The 22,585-nt window shown below is 37.4% G+C and overlaps 1 protein-coding gene across 1 annotated transcript in view; it reads right to left on the bottom strand.

Moving 5' to 3' along the window:
* LOC124158044 (1-phosphatidylinositol 4,5-bisphosphate phosphodiesterase classes I and II) overlaps nucleotides 1–14,997 on the bottom strand; it is a 99,527-nt gene extending 84,530 nt beyond the window's left edge. Inside the window, exons 1-6 of the mRNA XM_046533204.1 lie at nucleotides 14,689–14,997; nucleotides 14,167–14,244; nucleotides 5,124–5,192; nucleotides 4,879–5,016; nucleotides 1,552–1,685; nucleotides 1,339–1,423 (exon numbers count right to left, since the gene is read on the bottom strand). Of these exons, the coding sequence (XP_046389160.1) occupies nucleotides 1,339–1,423; nucleotides 1,552–1,685; nucleotides 4,879–5,016; nucleotides 5,124–5,192; nucleotides 14,167–14,244; nucleotides 14,689–14,787 (603 nt within the window). The 5' untranslated portion in view covers nucleotides 14,788–14,997. The remainder of the gene's footprint in view (nucleotides 1–1,338; nucleotides 1,424–1,551; nucleotides 1,686–4,878; nucleotides 5,017–5,123; nucleotides 5,193–14,166; nucleotides 14,245–14,688) is intronic.
* Nucleotides 14,998–22,585: the final 7,588 nt, after the last annotated feature.

Here is a 22,585-nt window from a genome sequence, read left to right as displayed (position 1 = left end):
ATTACTGCACTGAAGTAGAGATTTTATTCACTCTTTCAAACCATAAATTTACAAATGTATCCCAATTTCAGTATGCATTAGTTTAGTGTCTTAGGTACCTAAGATTGAGAATCTAACTCTATCTGAATTTTTAGTAAAAAAAATAACATTGATGGAATTGTGGTAACAGCTTGGTAGGTCACGAATATGTATTCATCTGCTGTATACATTGCATAATGTGACCCAAAATATTTGCCATGAGATATGTGTTGGGTCGCGTTTAGTAACAGTCACAAAAAGGATTTTTGAATGTAAATATGAATGCATAGAATGTTATTTTCTTATCAAGTAAATATGGATCCAAGTGAACATTAAAGATTTTCTACAGAAGACTACAAAATTTCTTCCACCTTTGCATATGGCTTGTTGATATGCATAGGATTGCAAGTGTGACAACTGCAAAGAAACGAGTTTGTTTCATGAGCACACAAATTTTTATGGAAAGGAGATAGATGCTTAGGTTGGCACCAAAAGTTAGTGTAGTACATAGCAATTTTTGCATATAAACACTTAAATACGGTAACAAAATACAGTGGTAAATGAAGAGCAAACTTAGTGCATGTCCACAGTAATTTTATTTGGTACGATGCGTTTCAGCGACCTTACTTCGCTATCATCAGGTACAAAATGCCATATTTTTTTTTGCCAATCTTTTGAATGATATTGAGTTCCTGAGTCATTCCCCGTTGTTAGCCCTCCCCCCTCTCAAAACCTTCAACCGAACTCCAAATCCTTACGTATCCCAACCACCTCCCCACCCCCTTCCCCCATCCTTTACCCCCCCCAAACCCTCTCCCACTTCCGCCAACTCATAAATATACCCCTCCCATTTGCATGATTGTATATATACATGACTTCTTGACGAAAATATGGCATTTTGTACCTGATGATAGCAAAGTAAGGTCGCTGAAACGCGTCGTACCAAATAAAATTACTGTGGACATGCACTAAGTTTGCTCTTCATTTACCATTGTATCATTATTTTCCACAACATCTCGCCGAACACCGTTGAATACAACAAAATACAGAATGAACAAAGTAATTTAATCTGGAAAATATAGACAACTCCTTGATGGATGAGTAGATAGGCAACATCACTGGATACACATACCTTGATACCACTCATGTGTATCCAGAGGTAGTATTGCTAGTATCCAGAGATAATCGCCCTGTGTGAACAAAGCTTAAGGTAACTAATATCTCCAAAGGCTTTATAAATCCCCAGATTCTCAAAAAAATGCAATCAAATCGATCAGAAATTTTTAAATTACCATCAAAGCAAATATTTAAGTTTCCTACCTTGCCACTTGGTAATCCAGACAAGTCAAGGGCTTTCTCTACACGTTTTCTATCTTCTTTATTTTGGGCAAATAATTTTACAATGCTGCAATAAAAATGATGATATTTGATTGATATACATAAGTATTCCATAATAAATACATGAACTATCTTTGAAAAGAGTAAAATATTGACAACACACTATTATTAAGGCATGTAAGGAAAATAACTCACTTTTTGACAGGTACTTTTCCTGATTTATCGGTCAAGAGAATCAATTTTGAATAAGCTTTTTCTAAGAATCTAATTGCAGAACTGTTTAACTGCAAAATATTGTAGGCCAGCTTCACAAGCTCATCAGTCCATAGCTAGAGAAAAATGTTAAAAATATGAATTTTAAAACTTGCAGAAACTACCACAACACTAAAAAACTATATCCTTCCAGGCAACTTTTTAGCTACTACATACATAGTGGCTACATAAAAATTGCAAAACGAACTGAACAATACTTCATAGCAATTTGAACCATCATTTCACAGCAAAAGAGATGAAAAAGGCACAAAGGAGATACCAAAATATGTCACATTACTTTGGGTATACCTACCAAAGTACAAGGGTCATTCAATAAGTCCTTAGAATTTTCACGAGTTTGCTCTCTTAGTATCAAAAATGAATTGTTTCCAGCAAGTAGCACTCGTGACTAGACAGCAGTAAGATTTTTAGTTTTATCCATCCCCAAGCATCAATGTTCTAGTTGATAGAAGTAAACACCTTTCATTTGTTTATAAATATTAATAGAAGAGAATTCCGAGTGGTAATCAAGCACTAGTATTTTTTAAGGGTTAAAACCGAAAGAAATCAGAGCTAATTTGAAAATAGCTCATAGAAGGTTTGCCACTGCGTTTGCCACTATTTGTAATTGCATAAATGAATTTAACCATGGTTGTAAATCCATAAATGACTAAGACCTTTCTGGACACCCTGTGGAAGTGTCTGTCCACCAAACCATACACCACATGGTTTTAAGCTCGCGGCTGAGCTTAAAGCCACCAAGTGCGTCCACCGGGTTGCGGATGGTGGGTTGACCTTTCCTTAAAGTGGTTTCTCATAGGATAGTGAGGAACCACTTTAAAGAAAGGGGCGTAAGATGTAAAACAAAAACCAAGTAGCCGTGATAAAATCAGGGCCCAGCTGTGAAGAAGCAAGAATTAAGAAAGGAGTGCGACAAGGCTGTACATTGTCACCCGTAACTTTCAACGTTTACATTGAAAAAGCCATTAAGGAAATCAAAGAAAAGGCATTGGGAGTGAATATCCATGGAGAAAAAATAAGCATGCTAAGATTTGCCGATGACATAGCCGTTATAGCAGAAACAGAGAAGGATTTGAAAAATATTCTGGTTAATATGGTTAGGGTAATGAGTAGATATCAACTGAAAATAAGCACGAAGAAAACCAAGATCTTAGTATGCAGCAGAAGAGAAGAAGCCAAGACCAACATTAAAATAGGGAGGCAAAAACTGATAGAAGTGGATGAATTCTGTTATTTGGGAAGCAAGATAACTAGTGACGGGAGAAGCAAGAGAGAAATTATCAGTAGAATAGCCCAGGCGAAGAGAGCATTCCACCGAAAGAGAGACCTGCTTACAGCGGGAAACTTAAATATGGATGTAAAGAAACAATTTATAAGAACCTACATCTGGAGTATGCTCCTATACGGAAGTGAGGCATGGACAATGACCGCAGCGGAGAAAGCAAGGATAGAGGCCTTTGAAATGTGGTGCTACAGAAGAATGATGAAAATCAAATGGATCGACCGAGTTAGTAACGAGGAAGTCCTAAGAAGGGTAGGAGAGAAGAGAAGCCTCGTGAAAACCTTAATAAGAAGACGGAACAACCTTATAGGCCACATCTTGAGACATGATGACCTGATGAAGACAATCGTCGAAGGACAGGTGGAAGGCAAGAATGGAAAAGGAAGACCTCGAACAAAATATATGGAACAAGTAAAGAGAGATGTGAAAGAGAAGAAATACGTAGGAGTGAAAAGATTAGCTGATAGGAGAACTGAGTGGAGAGCTGCGTCAAACCAATCCTAGGATTGTTGACCAGTGATGATGATGATGATGATGGTTTTAAGAAATAGAAGAATCTCAGTACTCCAAATAATTAAGGCCAAGGTATATCAAAAGGCACAATCGCTAGAATTTTGAACAAAATGTTGGGTACGAAAAAATTTCAGCAAGATAGATGTTGTGTTTGCTCAGGGTGAAGAATAAATTCAATTGTGTCGTCAACTAAATTGTGAGGCTGTTTAGGCAGTTTTCCACTGGAATTCTGAGGATGTTCTGCATTAAGTCATAACTGCTGATGAAATATAGTTCCATCTCTTCATTAGAGAGACAAAAGCGAACTTAAAACAGTGGATTTTGAAGTTGAACGGGCTCCTAAGCAAGCATAGATGGCCAGCATGGCTATAGCCTCAGTCTTTCGAGATGCAAGAAAAATAATCTTCATCAACTACTGCAAAAAGAGAAAAGTGATAACAGTAGAATATTATGCATTGTTATTGGACCGTTTCAGCAAAGAAATCAAGGTAAAACATCTTTGTTTGAAACAGAAAAAGATCTTTTATCAAGCAATGCATGGGAGGACACCTGCACACTTTCAGAGTCTAAAATTGTAGAATTAAATTTCCATTTATTACCAAATTCACAGGGTTCACCATAGTAGGCCCTCACTGACATTTTCATGCTTCCCAACTTGAAGAAATGGCTAGGCGGACAAAGGAGATCATCGATGAAAAAATGCCTATCTTGGGGAGTTTCCAATATTCTCCTTTTCAGAAGACTTTAAATGTCTAGAAAAATTTTTTGAAAATATTAACAGCTGAAAGGAAAATATTTGAAACAAAAATTGATGCAAAATAATTTGTTTTTCTCCCAGACTTATTGAACAACCCTAGTACAGGCATTACAAATTAGTATTAGATTTCACCTAGAAATGTACACAAGTCTGCTAAAAATCCTATGAGCACAAGGTGTGCTGACCATACACATTTTAGTGTCTCAGTAGTCACTAAACACTCCCAGAGAAGCAAGTTCTCCAAGAAAGTAATTTTACATGATGTTGAAAAAAAATTACATCCTGAGGATAGGCAAAACTCATACTAACAATAACTTGAGGCTATTGGTGCTAATGAGTCATTGGGTTTTCCCTACAATACCAGCTAGCATCTCCATATCCTACACAGCAAAGAAAGAATAGGGAGCCCAAAAAAGCGGCAGATTTCCCGACATGACCCACTGAAGTAATGCGTTCAATTCCATGATATTCCCATGATCGCTATTTGACACAGCAAATACAGCAGAGCAATAAGAGCTATGCTTAACTTGCGCATGACTCAAACATTCCTGGCACAGTACTTGAATACATCTCCAATGCATTACATATCCATCAATGAAGGCTTCTTCATGAAACTTATGTTAATGCTATTCATCCATGCACCAAAATTTTGGCCAGAAGACATTACCTTTTACAATCAACATAAACCCATCAATACCTTAGCAATTTCCTTTTTTGTGCAACAAAAATTTGTAAATGTCAAATTCACAAAATCTGAGCCGCAGCAGACAGTAACCGTTTTTTCTTCCAAAGTATCCTGAGATCCCATGGTAACAATTTGTTTAAGCTTGGGGTCCTGTTGATAGTAAAAATATTAGCATCAATTTAACATAGATAATTTGCCTTCAACACTACAGACATCTCATAAAAAGCTGATTACATGTATGTATTAGCGAGACTTACTTTTGGGACTTTAGCATATTTCCCAGTCCTAGTGTCCCGTATAGTGGCTATGTCAATCAAATCCATCTCCTGAAAAAGTTGAAAATAAATAGCTATAAAACACGAACACATTAACAACTTCCAACCAGGTATGTATCACCTGTGAGTGTTACCACTTCGTTACTGTTAACAGTGATTACTTTGAAATTTGGAAAACTACATACATACTACTACTCACTAGAATAGGAGATTGGCCTTGGAAAAAATATGAATAGACAAAACTAAAGACATAAATAATAAGCTTTGAATATATGCTACAATGGTATCCAGATTGAAAACAATAATTAACCTGAAGAATGACAATGAGTTCAACAGGCTTTAATCACCATTAAATTACATTAATAAAACTTTTGATTCTGCAGGTTATCAGCCAATAACACATGCAGTGCAAAAGATGGCTATAATGAAAATTTTCGACCCTCTAACTCCACAAATGAACTTGCCATCACCTCAGTGTAAATTTTACATAATTCCATGGAACACATCTACAATTTTTACAACAACGGAAACGACATTAATGCTTCGGCGTTTGTCCCTTAAGAAGGCAGCCTAATGTTAAGAGCCAATAAAATAGCTAACATGTGTGACGTGATCATAATTTCCTCCTTAACCCATCAGTGCATAGCGTCCGATATATCGGACGCGTTTATTTCATTTTTATTCTGGGCTCCAGTTGACATGCGCTACCTTGTGACATGCGCTATATTAAGTTCAAATGGATGTCTGTCTTCATCATCCCGCTCATATTTTAGTTGCCTTCTTGAATTTATCGACTTGAGAAGCATTTATGTGAGGCATGGCATTGGAAAAAATTTCAGTCACTAACACGTGGTAGGTAAATTAACTTTTATTGAAGTGTTTTGCTCAATATGTTGATAACTTTTATCTCGTTTTCGTTCTAAAGGTTTAAGTTTTTATTTCCTATTTCCTCAAGGTTTGGAATACTATTTTGTATTTTTTATCAACAATTAAAACTGACCGTCCGATATATCAGACGCCATGCACGGGGGTCAGTTCTGGTAACTAATCTAAAGATGGCTGCTCTTATATTATAACTAATGATGGGTCGATTCCAAAATTTTATCGATTCCGATCCCGATTCCGATTCTGACATTTCGATTCCGATTCTACCAATACCGATTCCATCGATTCTGATGCCATAGGCTCCAAGAAAAATATCACTTAATTCCAGGCAACAAGAAAACTACTTTTAAAAATATTACTCTGTGAAAGTGTCCGTTGACAAAGGAATCTTTCATATCATTACTATGTAATTAAAATATAATAGCTAAATTTCATATATATGCATGCCTGTTCCAAGTCCTTCAGTTCTAGGGGGGTGGTAGACGGGGGGAGGGAGGCTAATATTCCCACTTTATAGCATTGGTCAAACAGAGCTTTGTGTGAGGAAGCATGAACGGCGACTGGAAGGGAAGCAGAAACAGAAGAAACACTATTGCATGAAGAGCGATGCCCGTTCATTCGGATGCAAAGGGGAGTGGTGGATAAGCCGATATAAAAAGCGGGGCATTTCTGGCACAACAGTATAAATACAATGTTTTTTGTTGTGCAAGAAATTTCCAACACAGAGGGGAGAGGGAAGGCAAGGAATTGATCGGGAAGGGGTTCCTTGCTTTTTTAAGTTCAAGAAAGAAACTAAACGCTACAAATGAATATTACATCGGACGGACGCAGTAATAGAAAAGGCTAAAAGAGCCTTGTGGTGTGAAAACTTCCCCTACCGCGCGACTCACCTCGGCGAGGGTGGAAAGGGAAAAAGGGTATCGCTTGTTGCCTTTCACGGAAACAGTTCATTTTTCTCTCTCTTAAGCATGCTGACTTAATCTCTTCACTTTACTTCAATACCCGAGGCATATTTCTTACGCGCGGGATGGTTCCGAAAAATATCCAATCCTTAGTATTTTCACTAGAGTAATGCGCTAAATGGTCTAGTCGATCTATACATAATCCTTTTTAACATCCTCAGTTCAGTGTTTTAAGTCAATGAAGACGATTATCCATGCTTTAAATGACGATTTTCAGGACTAATGTTTTAAAAAACTTGAAAAATCGGCCTCAGTTACCGAGCCTCAGAGGTCCGCGGCGTGTAGGTCAGCCTTGACGCGCGATTGAAAAATCGCTCTTATTTCCTTCGTCGCAAACTTTTTTTTCAAGACTTCTATTTAGTACTCTTAAGAAATCTCTACTTTATATTGTGGTTCAAATTTTCCGAGTTATATTTTTCGTAAACGAAAGATAATGTCTACTTAATGTCAAATTTCACGTGAAAAACGGGTCTGCCATTTTGCGTTGTAAAACCAGACAAATGAGAGCCAGAATCTTCAAAAGTCATTGAAAGTATAGGCAAAGCACCAGATCAAAGGAATATTGCGTTTTTTATTCCACAAAACTCATACCAACGCAAAACCACTGGGATAAATTCAAAGATTTTTTGAGGAAAAACGATATCTCGTGTGGCATTGAAAAATTGGTCATGTTTGGGCCTCTGTATGTCACTAAAGGTTCGCATTTATGTAAAATGGCATATAAATCAATATTTGGTAATGATTTATGAGTATTTACGCTGAGTTTCAAGTCTCTATCCCCAAAAAGGTCATTTTGGACTTTATTCCAGCTTTTTCCGATTTCGGACCAGTGTGCTAGTGTGCGCGGGGTAGGAAGACGATCGGCCGCCGCGGCTGGCGTAAAGGTATTCGGCGCCCACGTCGACAACAACAATAGTGTATTCGGCAAGCTGAAACCACTGAAACTACCAGGCCAAGGCATTAGAATGACTTCTCGGCTTTAAAAACTGCATTATAACATGAGTTTCATGATAGCGCTTCCTGTCGGCAGATTGCTGGACCTACTAGCCTCGAATGCTCTGTAACCTTAACTATTCGACTCGACATCCGTAATGCTACTCGAAACGCTCGAGTCGAGTACCAACTACTCGATCGACTTGAATTTTCGAATACTCGCACATCCCAAGAAGATATGTGTTTTGTTATTACGGTTACGTGGCGCGAAAATTCAAATGACTATTGGAAATGCGGTCGTATATTTTGTGTTTGAAATACTGCTGGAATCGGAATCGATTTTTCGCCTTGGCAAGTACTCGTTTTCGATTCCGGTTCTTGGTCGAGAATCGAGGAATCGAACCGACCCATCACTAATTATAACCTCAAATTTTTGTTTTCGTATTGCATGTATGATTATAAAATGAAATTAATTTTATTTAACGGTGGAGTACTAGCATATTGTAAGTAACTATCCATAAAAATATTATCAGCCTAGGCAATAAATTAACAAACACCCAATGTCACCACTGTACGTGAATAATGATGCAAACTTACATTTGTAAACTCACAATCAGTTGCATGTAAACTAACTATAAAAATGTGAAAAAGCTTTGGAGAGGGAGGAATTTATGACATTCCTCGGTGATATGGTTATGTCAGGCTAGGCTAAATCTTTTTTTTATACATAAAAGAGGATGTCTGTTTGTTTATCCGCTACCCATTTCCATACGGCTGCATGGATTGCGGCCAAAGTCTGTACAGAGGTGCATCTCATGTTCCCAAACCCCGAAGTGCTACTCTTAGTTAAGTCCCATGCGTCCTTAGTATCATTTTCTCATTACCGAACCCTGCAAGTGCGCTTAGCGCCACCTAGCACCCATTCCCCACCATATGCTTACTCTCCCGCCTTCCAATAATATCCCCATTCACCCTGCCATGTTTATATGACTTCCAGTTCCAACACTGCCTTTTCTTGCAACTTAACCGTTCTAAGGTAAATGGCCCACGAAGATCCTTGCTGACCGTTTAACCGTCATTCCGACAAATCGTGTCTCTTCATACAGTCTTTCATATTTTCCCATTGAGAGATCAATATGACCATAAATACAAATATTTAAGTCTCCTGGTACTATCCTTCCCAAGCAATGCCGGGTGGCCGGCTAGTATCCTAATAAACGCGTGTATTGGTCCAAAGAGTATCATGTGCCCATGCATTTACCGGAAAGCATTTGCTGTAATCAATTTGAAACTATATTACGACATTTACTCTTGAATGACAGCTCAAAAAGTGAAGGAAGTGACTGTCTGTTCAAAATCAGACTATTTTTGACGATGTTTGAAACTGCCTGCCAATTTTTTGGCGGCCTGGAAGAAAATTGATCGATTGCTGAGAGCATGATACTCTATTATGGGAAGCATTATGCAAAACAATGTATTAGGGAAAGCCAATTCATTTGGCTTTAAAAATTGGGCCTTAGTGCTCACACTTCAAGTGTACTCCGGTAAAGATGCCCACAAACCTCTGCAATTTGGTCTAAGTGCAGTGGTCTAATGTTATTCTACCCCTTTTAAATGCTGCTAATGTACCAAAAGATATAGGATAGGAGTATTTTTTATTATTAATTCACTTCGGTGACACTTATTGGGCACCTTGCTTCTATAAATATCTGTGCAAGTGGTACAATTCAGGGGAATAGAGTAGAAAATTGTCTTCTCAAGGTAAAGTTAATGATGAAGAAAGAAGTGCCTATTACTTTAAAAGTTATGATAATGCTCTACTTGTCAGGTGAAAATAATATTGTGTCGTCACTATTTCAACAAACTATGAAAAATTTTCCGCCGTTGCCACAAAAAGATGGTCAAGAGAGAAGAAAAGCAAGATTTCAGTAGCTAAGCCAACAGTTTTCTCATCTCATAGCCTAGGGATGGGTGAAGTTGATCAAATAGACCAGTTTATTGCTTCATATAGGTCCAGAATAAGATAGAATAAATGGTGGTGGCTAATGTTAGCCTAAATGAGTGGCTTCCTAAATGCATGGCTTCTTTTACAAAAAATAACTGAACAGAAAAAAGTCTCTTTCGAAATATTAAAGGCCACTTGCCTTGATTATGATAAAAATGTTTGAAAATCATCTATCCAAGGAAATCAAACTCATGTTCCCATTAATTCTGTTAGATTTGATCGCCGAAACCTCTGGCCACAATTTATTGTTACCTAAAGACAAAGAGTAGACTGTAAAGGGAAAGCAAAATCCTTTTTTAATAAATGCAACGTTGGCCTTCATCCAAAATTTTTCTACAAATATCATGTAAAAGTGTGAAAATGTATAATGTTTCTAGTTTACATGCTCTTTATGCATCGTCTTTTAACATCAAATCACTGTCATGATTATTGTACTTATTTATTAAATAATTTTAGCAAAATTTCTATAGGAATGCACTAGAGCAACCCACACTACTGCCCCCTGTGCATGGCGTCCAATATATCGGATGAGGCGTATTATTCAAACTATTGATTGTAAAAATTTAAAAATTGCATAAATTAGTTAAAATGAACCTTAATAGCCAAAATAATAACTTTATAAATAAATATTTGACAAAAATAACTTTATTCACTAATGGGTTAAAACAGAAAAACAAATGTAATTCTTGAAAGCAGGTTACATATTACACATATTATCTATGAAAAATATTGCTTCCTCACCAGTACGTATGTCTAGTGTATATTATCACATTATTAATATTAACAGCTATTATTTTGCAACAGAATTTTTAAAGCTGGGCATATGCATTCATAGGGTATATAGATTGAACATTCACCTAATACTAGCATTCTAATCTTGACATTGAATTTAACTTCATACAGTCTACTTCACTCGCAAGCGCAAGCCTGTTGAATGCTTTGGTGTCTTATGACAACTGGAAATAATTAAGATACTTGGCTGTTCCACATAAAAAATCTTATTACACAACCTACGTTTTGTCGGGATCAACATCATCAGTTCTGTTTTTTTATTAAGAACAATTAAGTATTTTCCATTATGAAGATATTAAACAAAGTAAATAAGTACACAGTGAACTAAACCTTTTCACCACATAATAACTCCTAGGAGTCACAATTCCTCCCTCCGTGCCTCCATAGACTAACTCGGAATAGCCATATTTCAAGTCTTGTCAGAAGAAAACTCTGCTCAGGACCTTTTTGCTTCATTCGATTAGGTTAGCTGCTAATAACAAAGGAAAGCTGCCGATAAATCATTATGATAAGTTTCACTCTCCGTAGAGTTAACTCTCTCTTTGGGGAGAATACGTTTTAAATGATGTAGGAGATGAATTGAATGTTGCCACCAGCGCCTCAAAGATAGGGTCAATGCTTTCCTTAAAAACACAGAAATAAAAAATAGTGGCAACTCTGCAACATGCACATAAAGATAATCGAATTGCCGCTTTACCCGAGGTGGAGCAAATAAATCTATTGTCAACACTTATGTAGGAACAGGATTGGTGCGGCAACAGAGACATTTCTATCCGATAAACTTTAGAATAAATCCAGATGAAAGGCAATGATATTTTGCATCAATAAATTTCCCTACCTTAATAACAAACTAGCATTCAAATTATAAGCGCCGTACTGAATAAAAATAATGCTTTTTCCATCATTATCCCAATGCACAACCTACGAAGCCACTTTTCTATGTGCTTACTGCATGTATGTGATCATTTTAATGCCTCAAGTCAAAATTTGATGTTTTATAGAGCCATGTTTTTGATGCAAAATTTTCTATAATGTTATGGATCATCTGAGTTTAGAGAATTTCCATAACCCTTAGGATATTTTTCAACTAGTATTTGAAATCCTCATGACTTCAATAGTATACCTGCAAATTGTCATAAGAACTGGATGAAAAGTATGGCTGAGACAAATTATTCCATAGTACCTGTCATAGTCACACTGTCCAACCAGTGTCTGGTATGATCGCTACCAGTGTCCATAATTTAACACTTCTGCCATTTATAACACCACGCTCAAATTGCAGATTGAATATTGTCGTTACAGTTATAATGTATTGCTCCCCCATTTGGACTATCTCAGCTCCATCTAATATTTTGGCTCGAAAAAGTGATACAAATATTTTCATTAACATAGTTAAGACCAGACTTCCGCAATTTTGAATTAAGACGGCTGATACGGTTTCGCCGACCAGTGTCCAACCAGTGTCCATAGTACCTGTCATGTCCAAAATAATAGAAACAATATTGAAAAATCAACTGATGGCCTATAAAGAATAAGTTTCTAACACCTAGTCTATATGGTTTCAGACATGGTAAGGCTATCACTCATGCTGTGGAAGGTATCTGTGCTAAAATTATAGAAGGTTATGAAGCAAATGAATATACTATAATGGTACAGTGCGACCTTAGTAAGCCTTCGACATGGTACAGCATGACATCTTGCTAAGGAAGTTAGAGCTCTATGGCGTAACGGGCACGACACTAAATACCCTATTTTGATTTCTATTAACCTCTCTTCCTTAAATCAGGCATAATGACTGTGTATTCCCTCTACATATAAGAGTTACTCAAATATGCCAAAGACAACCTGGAAAATTTGACATGTAGGTCTGATGTACACGCATACCACATCAGGCATGAAGAAGACCTGGATATACCATTCCAGAGACTGACAAAGACAAAAAATAATTATAAAAACATGGCTATTAGGGCATATAACATACTGCCAAGGGATATGAAATTAAAAGACAAACAAGTTTCAAAAATGGCCCAGAAATGGCTGTGCAGGAAACCCTTGTATTCAATTGATGAATACATGTCCAGGGATCTCGAAGGTCTCTGTGATGAAGAGGTGTAGGATTAAAGGGACTAACTTAGGGTCAATTATTATTGTAATATATTTGTAATACCCGACTTATACATAGTTTTTGCATCAATGTTGTTTCATATTGTTTTTTTTCCTTATATGTCTGTATGTATCATTTGACGATGTCTATTGTGATTTACATCATTTAATGACAAATAAACTGCTTGATTGATTCCCCTCTGGAGGAGCAACTGCCTCTGGAGACCACATTCATTGAAAAAGTGCAGTTTCACCCAAACTTCAGATGGTCGCGAAAAAAGAAATTAGTAGAGATAGCCAATAAATATATTACACTATTTCATTCCTACACGGAAGGATGGAATTTTCCAAGTTTCATCAAAACCCGAGTCGGTGGGTGTCATGCCTGGATGAACTGACATGGAATGACCCATTAAGATTTTCTGGCTTTATCTTTTTACATCAATTTAGATCTTAGCAAGATCTAACTCCAATCACTTTCGCAAGTAAAGGCTGTTTTTGATGGAAAGTTACTGTAACCAAGTGCACAATGGGGAAAAACTCACTGCTGCAAATTTTGCTGGCTTGCAGGATGCAACGCTTACTTGGACATACATTATCTTTGATTTGCAAGCACATGCACAATAATAATAATAAAATGGTTGAGTAAAAACCAACATAATGGGGAAATTTTTTAACAATATGATGCTTTCAAACATAGTACATGAAATAGCAATGAAAAATTCAAAGCAGCGAACACTTTGATAAGAAATACACGGTCTATGGCGTGGAGCGAAATAATATCTTCATGCTATACGCTAAGGACAGGCCACCAAGGGCGGACACGCGAACGCCTTTCCTATCAAGAGTTTTTGACTTGTAAGAATAAAATTTAATTTAAAAAATTACCTCACACACAGCACTGATACAATAGTTCTCAAATGAAAAGGCTGCTGACAGTAAAACTGCAGTCGTAACTTAAGGTTAACACTACATATTGACAGACTTCCACGACAGTTCAGGAATAACATTGGCATATAATTTGCAGAAAAAAAGTATTTAATAACTACAATGGTAATAGCTATGAGAAATACCACATCTCGTCCAGTTAGTGCAACCTTTAGTGGCAACTGTCAGACATGTACACAATGTGATTAACAGAACTTTAGACAAACCTATCTATGGCATAGTAACGGAAATGACATAAATATGTGCAGAATTGGGATGAAAACTTTCCTAAAGTCTTAAACGTCCAACTTAAGTAGATAGCTAAGTGACGGGTAAGAAGTCCAGAGACTGCTGTAACAAAAAATCAATCGAAGTTAGTAACAGGCTACACTAATAGAATGGTGATGTGTTTATTTACCTTGTTTTGATCCACCCAATATAAATAGAATCCATTTTTGTCCACCCGAAGAGTGACAGGTATTCCAACACCCGAATCCTGCAACAAGTTGCTTTCGCTATATTACTTGCGTTAGAGTGTTTAAAAACAAAATCAAAACAATATTAATGGCTAAAATATCCACAAAGGAGTATAAATGAGTCCTCTTGGTACAGCGAAGAACCTGAATCAATGAAATCAATTCGCAGGGCACTTGCCCGTCATTGACATTTGACGTCCACAAAGCTGAAAAGAAGTCTTTTAAAAGACTAGCACCACAAAATATCAAAATCACTGTTGAATCAGACGAACAGATTTAAGAATCACAATTTACTTCTGACTAAGCAAACAACACATTATTTTCAGCGATTCCGAACTTCGATCTAACATGTGCAAGCAGGTGGTTTTTAAGAGCTTAGGGCTAAAGTGATCAAGCACAAGTTTAAAGAAACTAAGACAGAAAATTTATCTGCACATATGGGAAAACACCATTTTTTAACATACTTCATCCCATTTAATGAATTTCTCTCCATCCTGTAATGCCTTAGAGACTTCGACGGGCTTCAGATGAGTAGTATGTGCAGATGATTTAGTGCCAGCCATGCCTAAGACAAACACAAATATGTCATACCGAAAAAAATAAATCTACTGGAATACGGAGACACAAAAGTTTATTTTTTTCCACTTTCCATGAGTGACAACAAAAAGAATTATTATATTCATTTCTTCACATTCTGAGCTAACACTTAGAACGTACACACGAAATCCCCTACCACACGAGAACTCGGTATGTAACAATTGAAAGTCGGTCGTGATTGGTTGACATTTCAGGAATTTCAGGAAAATTTATTCAGATATGGGGCATTTCATACGGAACACGGTATTAATTGAAACATCGCAGGTAATGAAATTTCTTCAGGTATTCTTTATTCTTTATTAAAGTCACTTATTGAAGCATTTACGCCTCATCACAAAATATTTAAACAAATAAAGTTGAAGAGTGAACGCCAATCAGAACATTTGTATTGTATGGGCAAGCCGGTAAGCCTGTTTCAATGGCAACCTCTCAAAGCACATAAAATTTTCGGTCAACCTTCTCCATTACGTGCCACCTGCTTGTAGTGTATCATTCAGATACTATTCGAGGAGTTTGCGGATAGCATTTCAGAACTATGCCTTCTAATATTAGATTTGTTACTTTTTGGAAATTCAGTGCTACGTGAGGTGAGGACTGATGAACACATTATTTTGATTCTGCTAGTATATTCCGTTGAATTGGTTAGTGGCAACTCTGTAATTATTACCTATTTGCAATGTACCAGCGTAATTGCCTTACTGATGAGTTTGAGGACACTTCCTTGGTCTGATACAAGCACTGTATGCATTAAACCTCATGAATTGTGCTCAGCTGCACCCACAGAGAGAGAAATCACTGTGCTTTGGAACGACTCATGAGTGTTGACATCAGCGTCAAAGAGCTAAGACCAGTGTTTTAAAATCAGCAGCCTTCAATTTTGGTATTAATTAGGTGTAATTACCCGAATTTTTTTGCGAAACACGATAAGGCCTTGCGTGTAGCAGGTATAAGCCCGCATGCTACTCTGAGGTCGCTGGTTTGAATCCCGCCTGTGTTGATCTTTCACCTAGGGCTTGGTAGTAATCGGATGTCGAATTAGTCAAATTTCAGACGACTTCCGTGCTCTACTTTCACTTTTAAAAATATTGAATGTGTTATGTCACCGTATGATTATCTCACAAACGAATCATTGTTAGTATTGTACTGAAAAAGGTACTAATTGCTTCATAGAATGTCAAGCCTTGTTTGTTCTTCATTACCGGTAATGCGCACACCCTAGTTCAGTTTAAAGACTGCATGCAATACGTTCTCTTGTTGCTCCCAAAACTGACTATCATGATTATTTGAGCAATTTTTTAATAAATGTGCTACATCTATCAATCATAGAGAACCACTTGCCAAATATCCTCAACTTAATTGCAATTAGAACTAGTGTCCACTTCTACCAATAAAAATATGTTATCCCTTTAGGTGGGTATATTTCAACATGTGAGATACAATAAGAAATCAATTCTTTAAGGTGTTTCAATTAAAAAATCCATTTAGTGGCATGTTTACACTATGCATATACCTGTGTAGATACACAGGTATTAAATGCATTCACCATCTACTTGGCATAGTGTATTCCAGGAAAGAGGCCCTGTTTTAGTTTCCCAAATATATTCGAGCATTTTTCCTGCCATGTTCTTGCATGGGTGATTACCTCATGTAATTAAGTACATACTGTAGGTGTGCAATGAATGAGTAAAGTAGAAGGGAGGGCTAGCAAAAAAAAAATGATTGAAAAAACACAGCCACCTGCTTAGATGCTAATTTACTCCAAAGAAGAAATTCAATGTGAAAAATAATATGATCTGACAATTATTCAAATCTCCTCTTGCAATCAGCGGAATCAATGTAACCATAAGCAGCATTAAATATTTCTCAAGCCATCAACTCGACTGTTGTAACGCCACCAGTTAAAGCACCTTGTTTTAGCCATTCTCACTCTATGAATTTTACGAGCAACTCCTAATTTGAAACATCCCACATTTATTCTGTGAATTTCTCTTTTTGTTGGTCTGTTGTCAGAGGTAGTAGGGTAAGGTTTATCTACTACCTCTACTACGGACTCCAGACAGTTGTAGCGCAGGCTGCACTCAATTTATTTCTCAATAGGATATTTGCATCTGATCATTGGATTATATTTTACTTTCTACCCATTCATACTGGAAATAAATTTAGACAACTATGGAGTGTGAAGAGATAAAATATATAAATTAATTGAAATGGATTGAATTAGCTAATTTTGGCCTTATTTTTGTTCTAAGCGAAATCATACAAGGTTCTTAAGTATTTCCATTGATGAGAATTTCTATTTAAAAGAGGCAACAGACTGCTGATGTTCTTTGCAATGCTGTGGTAAGCAATCCTAAATTATGCTCTTAAAGCTCCCAGTGCAACTAATGTTACCTAAAAATTAAACTATGGGATGTTACCATTTTTGTCAAAAGTCCCTTTAAAACTTTATATGCATGTAATAGGCATTTCAGATATCTTTTGTGTAACTGATTATCATAGCAACTTTTCTGATGAAAATACAAAAAAGTGGCATTGAGAAAGGTTCTTTATATTTTTTTGGCATTTAGGTCCTTAACATACATTTCATTCTACCACAGATGTAATTCATTTTTTATATGAACGTTATTTCTCTGATGCACAATTGTGTGATAATTAATTACTTCTTCCAATATTTCAAAAGGTTATCTCTCCAAAAATTTCTATAAAGCATATCTACTTGGTCAAACGAAGTTCGTTTATAGCTATATTAAAACAATAATGTTTCTCACAACTTAAGTATATTCCTACTACTGACTCTGGTTTGGGCACTTTCTGTCATCAATAAGGTAAATATTGCTGGGAAAAAATATTCCAATATTAAAAGGAATGATATTATCGATAATCAACAACCCTAAGATTGGTTTAATTCTCTCCATTCCTCTCTTCTATCCACTAGCCTTTTTGTAGCAACGTATTTCTTCTCTTTTACATCCTCTATACTTAGTCCTATGTAACTCATTCGGGGTCGTTACTTGCCCTTCTGTCCCTTCACTTTTCCTTGTACAATCGTTTCCATCTGCCCATCATGCCTTACTAAGTTGTCTCGCCTTCTCATTAAGGTTTTCAGAAGACTTCTCTTTTTTCCTGCTCATCTTTGTGCTTTCTCCTTACTAACACGGGCGAGCCATTTTATGGTCATTATTCGTTGGTTACTCAGCATTTCAAATACTTCCATTCTTGACTTCTCCACTGCTGTCAACATCCAAGAGAAATGATTAATTACAGGTAGACAATGTAAATTATGAATTTTTGTAATCCTTGTGACCCCTCTCCTCCTACGTAGTGCAAAAAGTGAAGATTTCCCAAAACATTTGCAATGTATGTATTTTGCTTACCACAAAATTTGCTACTCCAAATTCTTCTGCCATTCATCTTACCTTCTTCTCCTGTAGCATAGGTTAGCGTACTGGTTGTTTAACAGTAAAGTCTATCTAAAAACATCCATAAGTAGCATTAATCATTCCTCAAGCCATCAACTATCTTTTCAATCTGCCCTTCTTGTTTTTTCCCCTACTTCTATCTTGTTTGTGTTCAAAAAATATTTTGTGTTCTACCAATTCAACATATGTTAAAAATGTTCATGCCACATCACCTTGCTTTGCAATATTATTGGTATTCACTACTTCCTTGAGTTGCAGCGTGGGCTTGGGTATCTTGGACTCATTTTAATAACTCTTAACTATGCCAAATTTTGTTTTTTCAACTGACTTTTTCTCGCGAAATTGTTTGTGAAACCCATTTTTTAGAAACAGATGATCTTTCCTTGAAGGGTTGAGTAAAGCACATCATTTCATACGGGGGCGTAGCCATGGATGACGGTAGTAGGACGATGTGTTGAGGCCTCCCGAAGGAATTTCCACGATATTTCCTTCATTTACAATGCCTTAAATGGCAAGTTCCGATCCTCAGATATGCTGCCTTTCTTTTCACTCCACGTTCCCACCCGCTCCGTCCGTAATAACCACCTACTACACCAACCTAAATTCCGTCTTTCTCTCTCTCACAGATCACTTTTTACAGACTCCCTACCTCCTTCAATTCCATTTCGAGTATTCACCCTTCCCTGGATCTTTCAATGCCCATAAGATTATTCAAGAGGCAGCTTCGAAAAGCCATCTACTGAATCCCTTTTTTTTTTCTTTTTTATATCCTTTTTATAGTTTTTTTTAATAGTTTATATTTGTTAAAGCTGCAGATTTTATGTTTTGTATTCAATGTAAAGGCCATTATGGCTGTGTTTGAATAATTTAATAAATAAAAATCATAGGGCATATGCCATCTCGGATGCCAATTCGATCGCTCGAGAGGAACAATACCTCCTTACCACACGATCGGGAATCGATTCGGAAAATCGTGCGTAAGGAAGAAGAGAAGCAAGATGTGGCCTTGGACACTGCAGGGGAGAACCAGCAAACAGCTCTCTTGCCGTACGTAGCAAGAACCTCGGAGAGAATCGCTAGAGTTCTCAACAAACATGACGTTCTGACGAGAATTAAAAGTTTGAAGAAGACGATGTCTCCATGTTTCTGGGTTTCACTGCGTGGATTTTCTTTGTGACAACAGTTTCTCCGGTATTTCAACCGGGGTCTTCAGGTCGACCTGAAGACACCGGCTGGAATACCAGAGAAACTGTCGTCGCAAAGAAAATCCACGCGGTGAAACCCAGAAGCATGGAGACATTGTCTAGACAACGCGATGGAAAACTACACATCAAGGTTGAAGAAGACCTCTGACCTCCTCGCAGAAAATTTTTCACCTTTCTGCAGTTGCAGAGCAAGCATGGTCAGAACCTGGGCACGTCATACTATTCAAAGAATCAAAAATCATCGCCAGGGAAAATAAATATTTCCCTTCGCTGATAAGGGAACGAAAAGCAGAAGAGTACTTGGATGAGGACCAATTTGGATTCAGAAAAAACAAAGGCACAAGGGAAGCAATATTGGCCCTAAGACTGCTCATAGAAAAGAGAATGGAAAAGAACAAGCCAACATTCGTTGCGTTTGTGGACTTAGAGAAAGCATTTGATAACGTGGATTGGAGCACAATGCTCGGAATCCTAAAGGAAATTGGGGTTCTTTATAATGACAGAAGAATCATCCACAGTTTATACAAAAACCAAGTAGCCGTGATAAAATCAGGGCCCAGCTGTGAAGAAGCAAGAATTAAGAAAGGAGTGCGACAAGGCTGTACATTGTCACCCGTAATTTTCAACGTTTACATTGAAAAAGCCATTAAGGAAATCAAAGAAAAGGCATTGGGAGTGAATATCCATGGAGAAAAAATAAGCATGCTAAGATTTGCCGATGACATAGCCGTTATAGCAGAAACAGAGAAGGATTTGAAAAATATTCTGGTTAATATGGTTAGGGTAATGAGTAGATATCAACTGAAAATAAGCACGAAGAAAACCAAGATCTTAGTATGCAGCAGAAGAGAAGAAGCCTAGACCAACATTAAAATAGGGAGGCAAAAACTGATAGAAGTGGATGAATTCTGTTATTTGGGAAGCAAGATAACTAGTGACGGGAGAAGCAAGAGAGAAATTATCAGTAGAATAGCCCAGGCGAAGAGAGCATTCCACCAAAAGAGAGACCTGCTTACAGCGGGAAACTTAAATATGGATGTAAAGAAACAATTTATAAGAACCTACATCTGGAGTATGCTCCTATACGGAAGTGAGGCATGGACAATGACCGCAGCGGAGAAAGCAAGGATAGAGGCCTTTGAAATGTGGTGCTACAGAAGAATGATGAAAATCAAATGGATCGACCGAGTTAGTAACGAGGAAGTCCTAAGAAGGGTAGGAGAGAAGAGAAGCCTCATGAAAACCTTAATAAGAAGACGGAACAACCTTATAGGCCACATCTTGAGACATGATGGCCTGATGAAGACAATCGTCGAAGGACAGGTGGAAGGCAAGAATGGAAAAGGAAGACCTCGAACAAAATATATGGAACAAGTAAAGAGAGATGCGAAAGAGAAGAAATACGTAGGAGTGAAAAGATTAGCTGTTAGGAGAACTGAGAGGAGAGCTGCATCAAACCAATCCTAGGATTGTTGACCAGTGATGATGATGATAAGGGAGGCGATAGAAATAGCGAGTCATGAAAAGAAATTCAAATTGTAGTCCGCCAAAAATGAGTCTACGTGGAATTAACCCGGAAACTAATCATCAATGTAATCTGAGGGCTTAGTAAGACAAGGTAGATTTAAAAAATGCATACTTAAAACAGTAAAAATAATTATTTGCAAAAAAGGTAAATTCACACATTCCTCAGCATGAGGGCTTCAGAAATGGCATTTCTCTCCTCCCTTGCCACGACCCTGTCCTCTTCCACACCCCTTCCAATTGGCTGCTCTTCCACCACCCTTGCGGCAACCACAACATTTGGAAGAGCGTCCTGCCACAATAGGCAAACATTGTGGAGGATGCAGGCTGCCATGGAGTGAGGGAGACAGCAAAGGGGGTCAGGAGGTTGCCATGCGAAGCATAAGGAGAATCCCCAATGATGTGAGAACCATTGGGGAACTTTAGATCATCTCCATGGTAATCGTACACCCTGGAGAGTCTAAATACAGGGGCATCATGGACTGACCCCACATGACCCACAAAACAATGCGTGAAAATGCTCCTATGATCACAAACAGCCTGCAAAGAATCAAATGGAAATAAGTATCAGCACCATACATTCAAACACAAATTATGACCTATGGTCAGATGAATTGACTTATGGCTTTTGACTAACCTGCAGATGCATGCTGTGATACCCCTTCCTGTTCACATACACCTCAGGATTTTCCTGTGGAGCCCTTATCTGAATGTGTGTGCCATCTATGGCTCCAATGGTGCCAGGGAATGCACTCATATGCATGAAACCCCTTACTGCCTCATCTGCTTTCTCCCCCTGAGGCCAAACGATGAAGTGGGGGCACAACTGTGCAATGACACGTGTCACTCTATGTACGGCTCTGACACCAGTTGCATGGCCAACCCCAAAACGTTGAGTTATTGACCTAAAAATGAGGAAATGCATTTCTGAATAACGAAATAGAACAACAAACTATTCCCACAGCAATCCATATACAGGTAGAAATGAAACCAATGCCTAAATTGCTAATGAATAAAAGTCTATTAAAAATGGTTATTGAATACTTATACTCATGCATATATGTAATGCCAATGAGCTTTTTTTCTTAAGTTTCATTGTATCCACTGTGAGGCAATTCAAATAACTTTGATGATGAATCCTTTTAGAAAGTATGCAACAAGATCATGATTAATAGTTTCAAATGGTTTATCAAAAGATTCAGACAAATTAAGAGCTTCAGTACTGTCAACTACATTCAAAAGCTATAAACATAGGCAAATACACAACTTACTAACTTCATGTTCAAAATCTGACACATTGAAATCAATACATACTTACATTTAATTGTAGGATATTCAAGATTTACTTCAAACCACAATGCTGGATAATGCTCTGCCTCCACGTATAAAGCTGATTCTATTAGACTTTACAAAAACTTTTGATTCGGTGAATCACGAAATTCTAATAAATCGCTTGAATGATGTTGGACTTTCAAATTCAGCCTTGCTCTGGTTCAAGTTGTATCTCTCTAACAGGAAACAAGACGTTAGAGGACCGAAAGGCGAGCTTTCAAACTATTGTCCTGTAACCAAAGGAGTGCCACAAGGGTCAATCCTTGGACTCCTTCTGTTAAGTT

This window comes from Ischnura elegans, chromosome 4 (genome assembly GCF_921293095.1).
Source record: "Ischnura elegans chromosome 4, ioIscEleg1.1, whole genome shotgun sequence".
In the NCBI taxonomy this organism is placed as follows: Eukaryota; Metazoa; Arthropoda; class Insecta; order Odonata; family Coenagrionidae; genus Ischnura; species Ischnura elegans.
The sequence above is the reverse complement of the archived record's forward strand: the minus strand, read 5'-3'. Positions and strand labels throughout refer to the sequence as shown.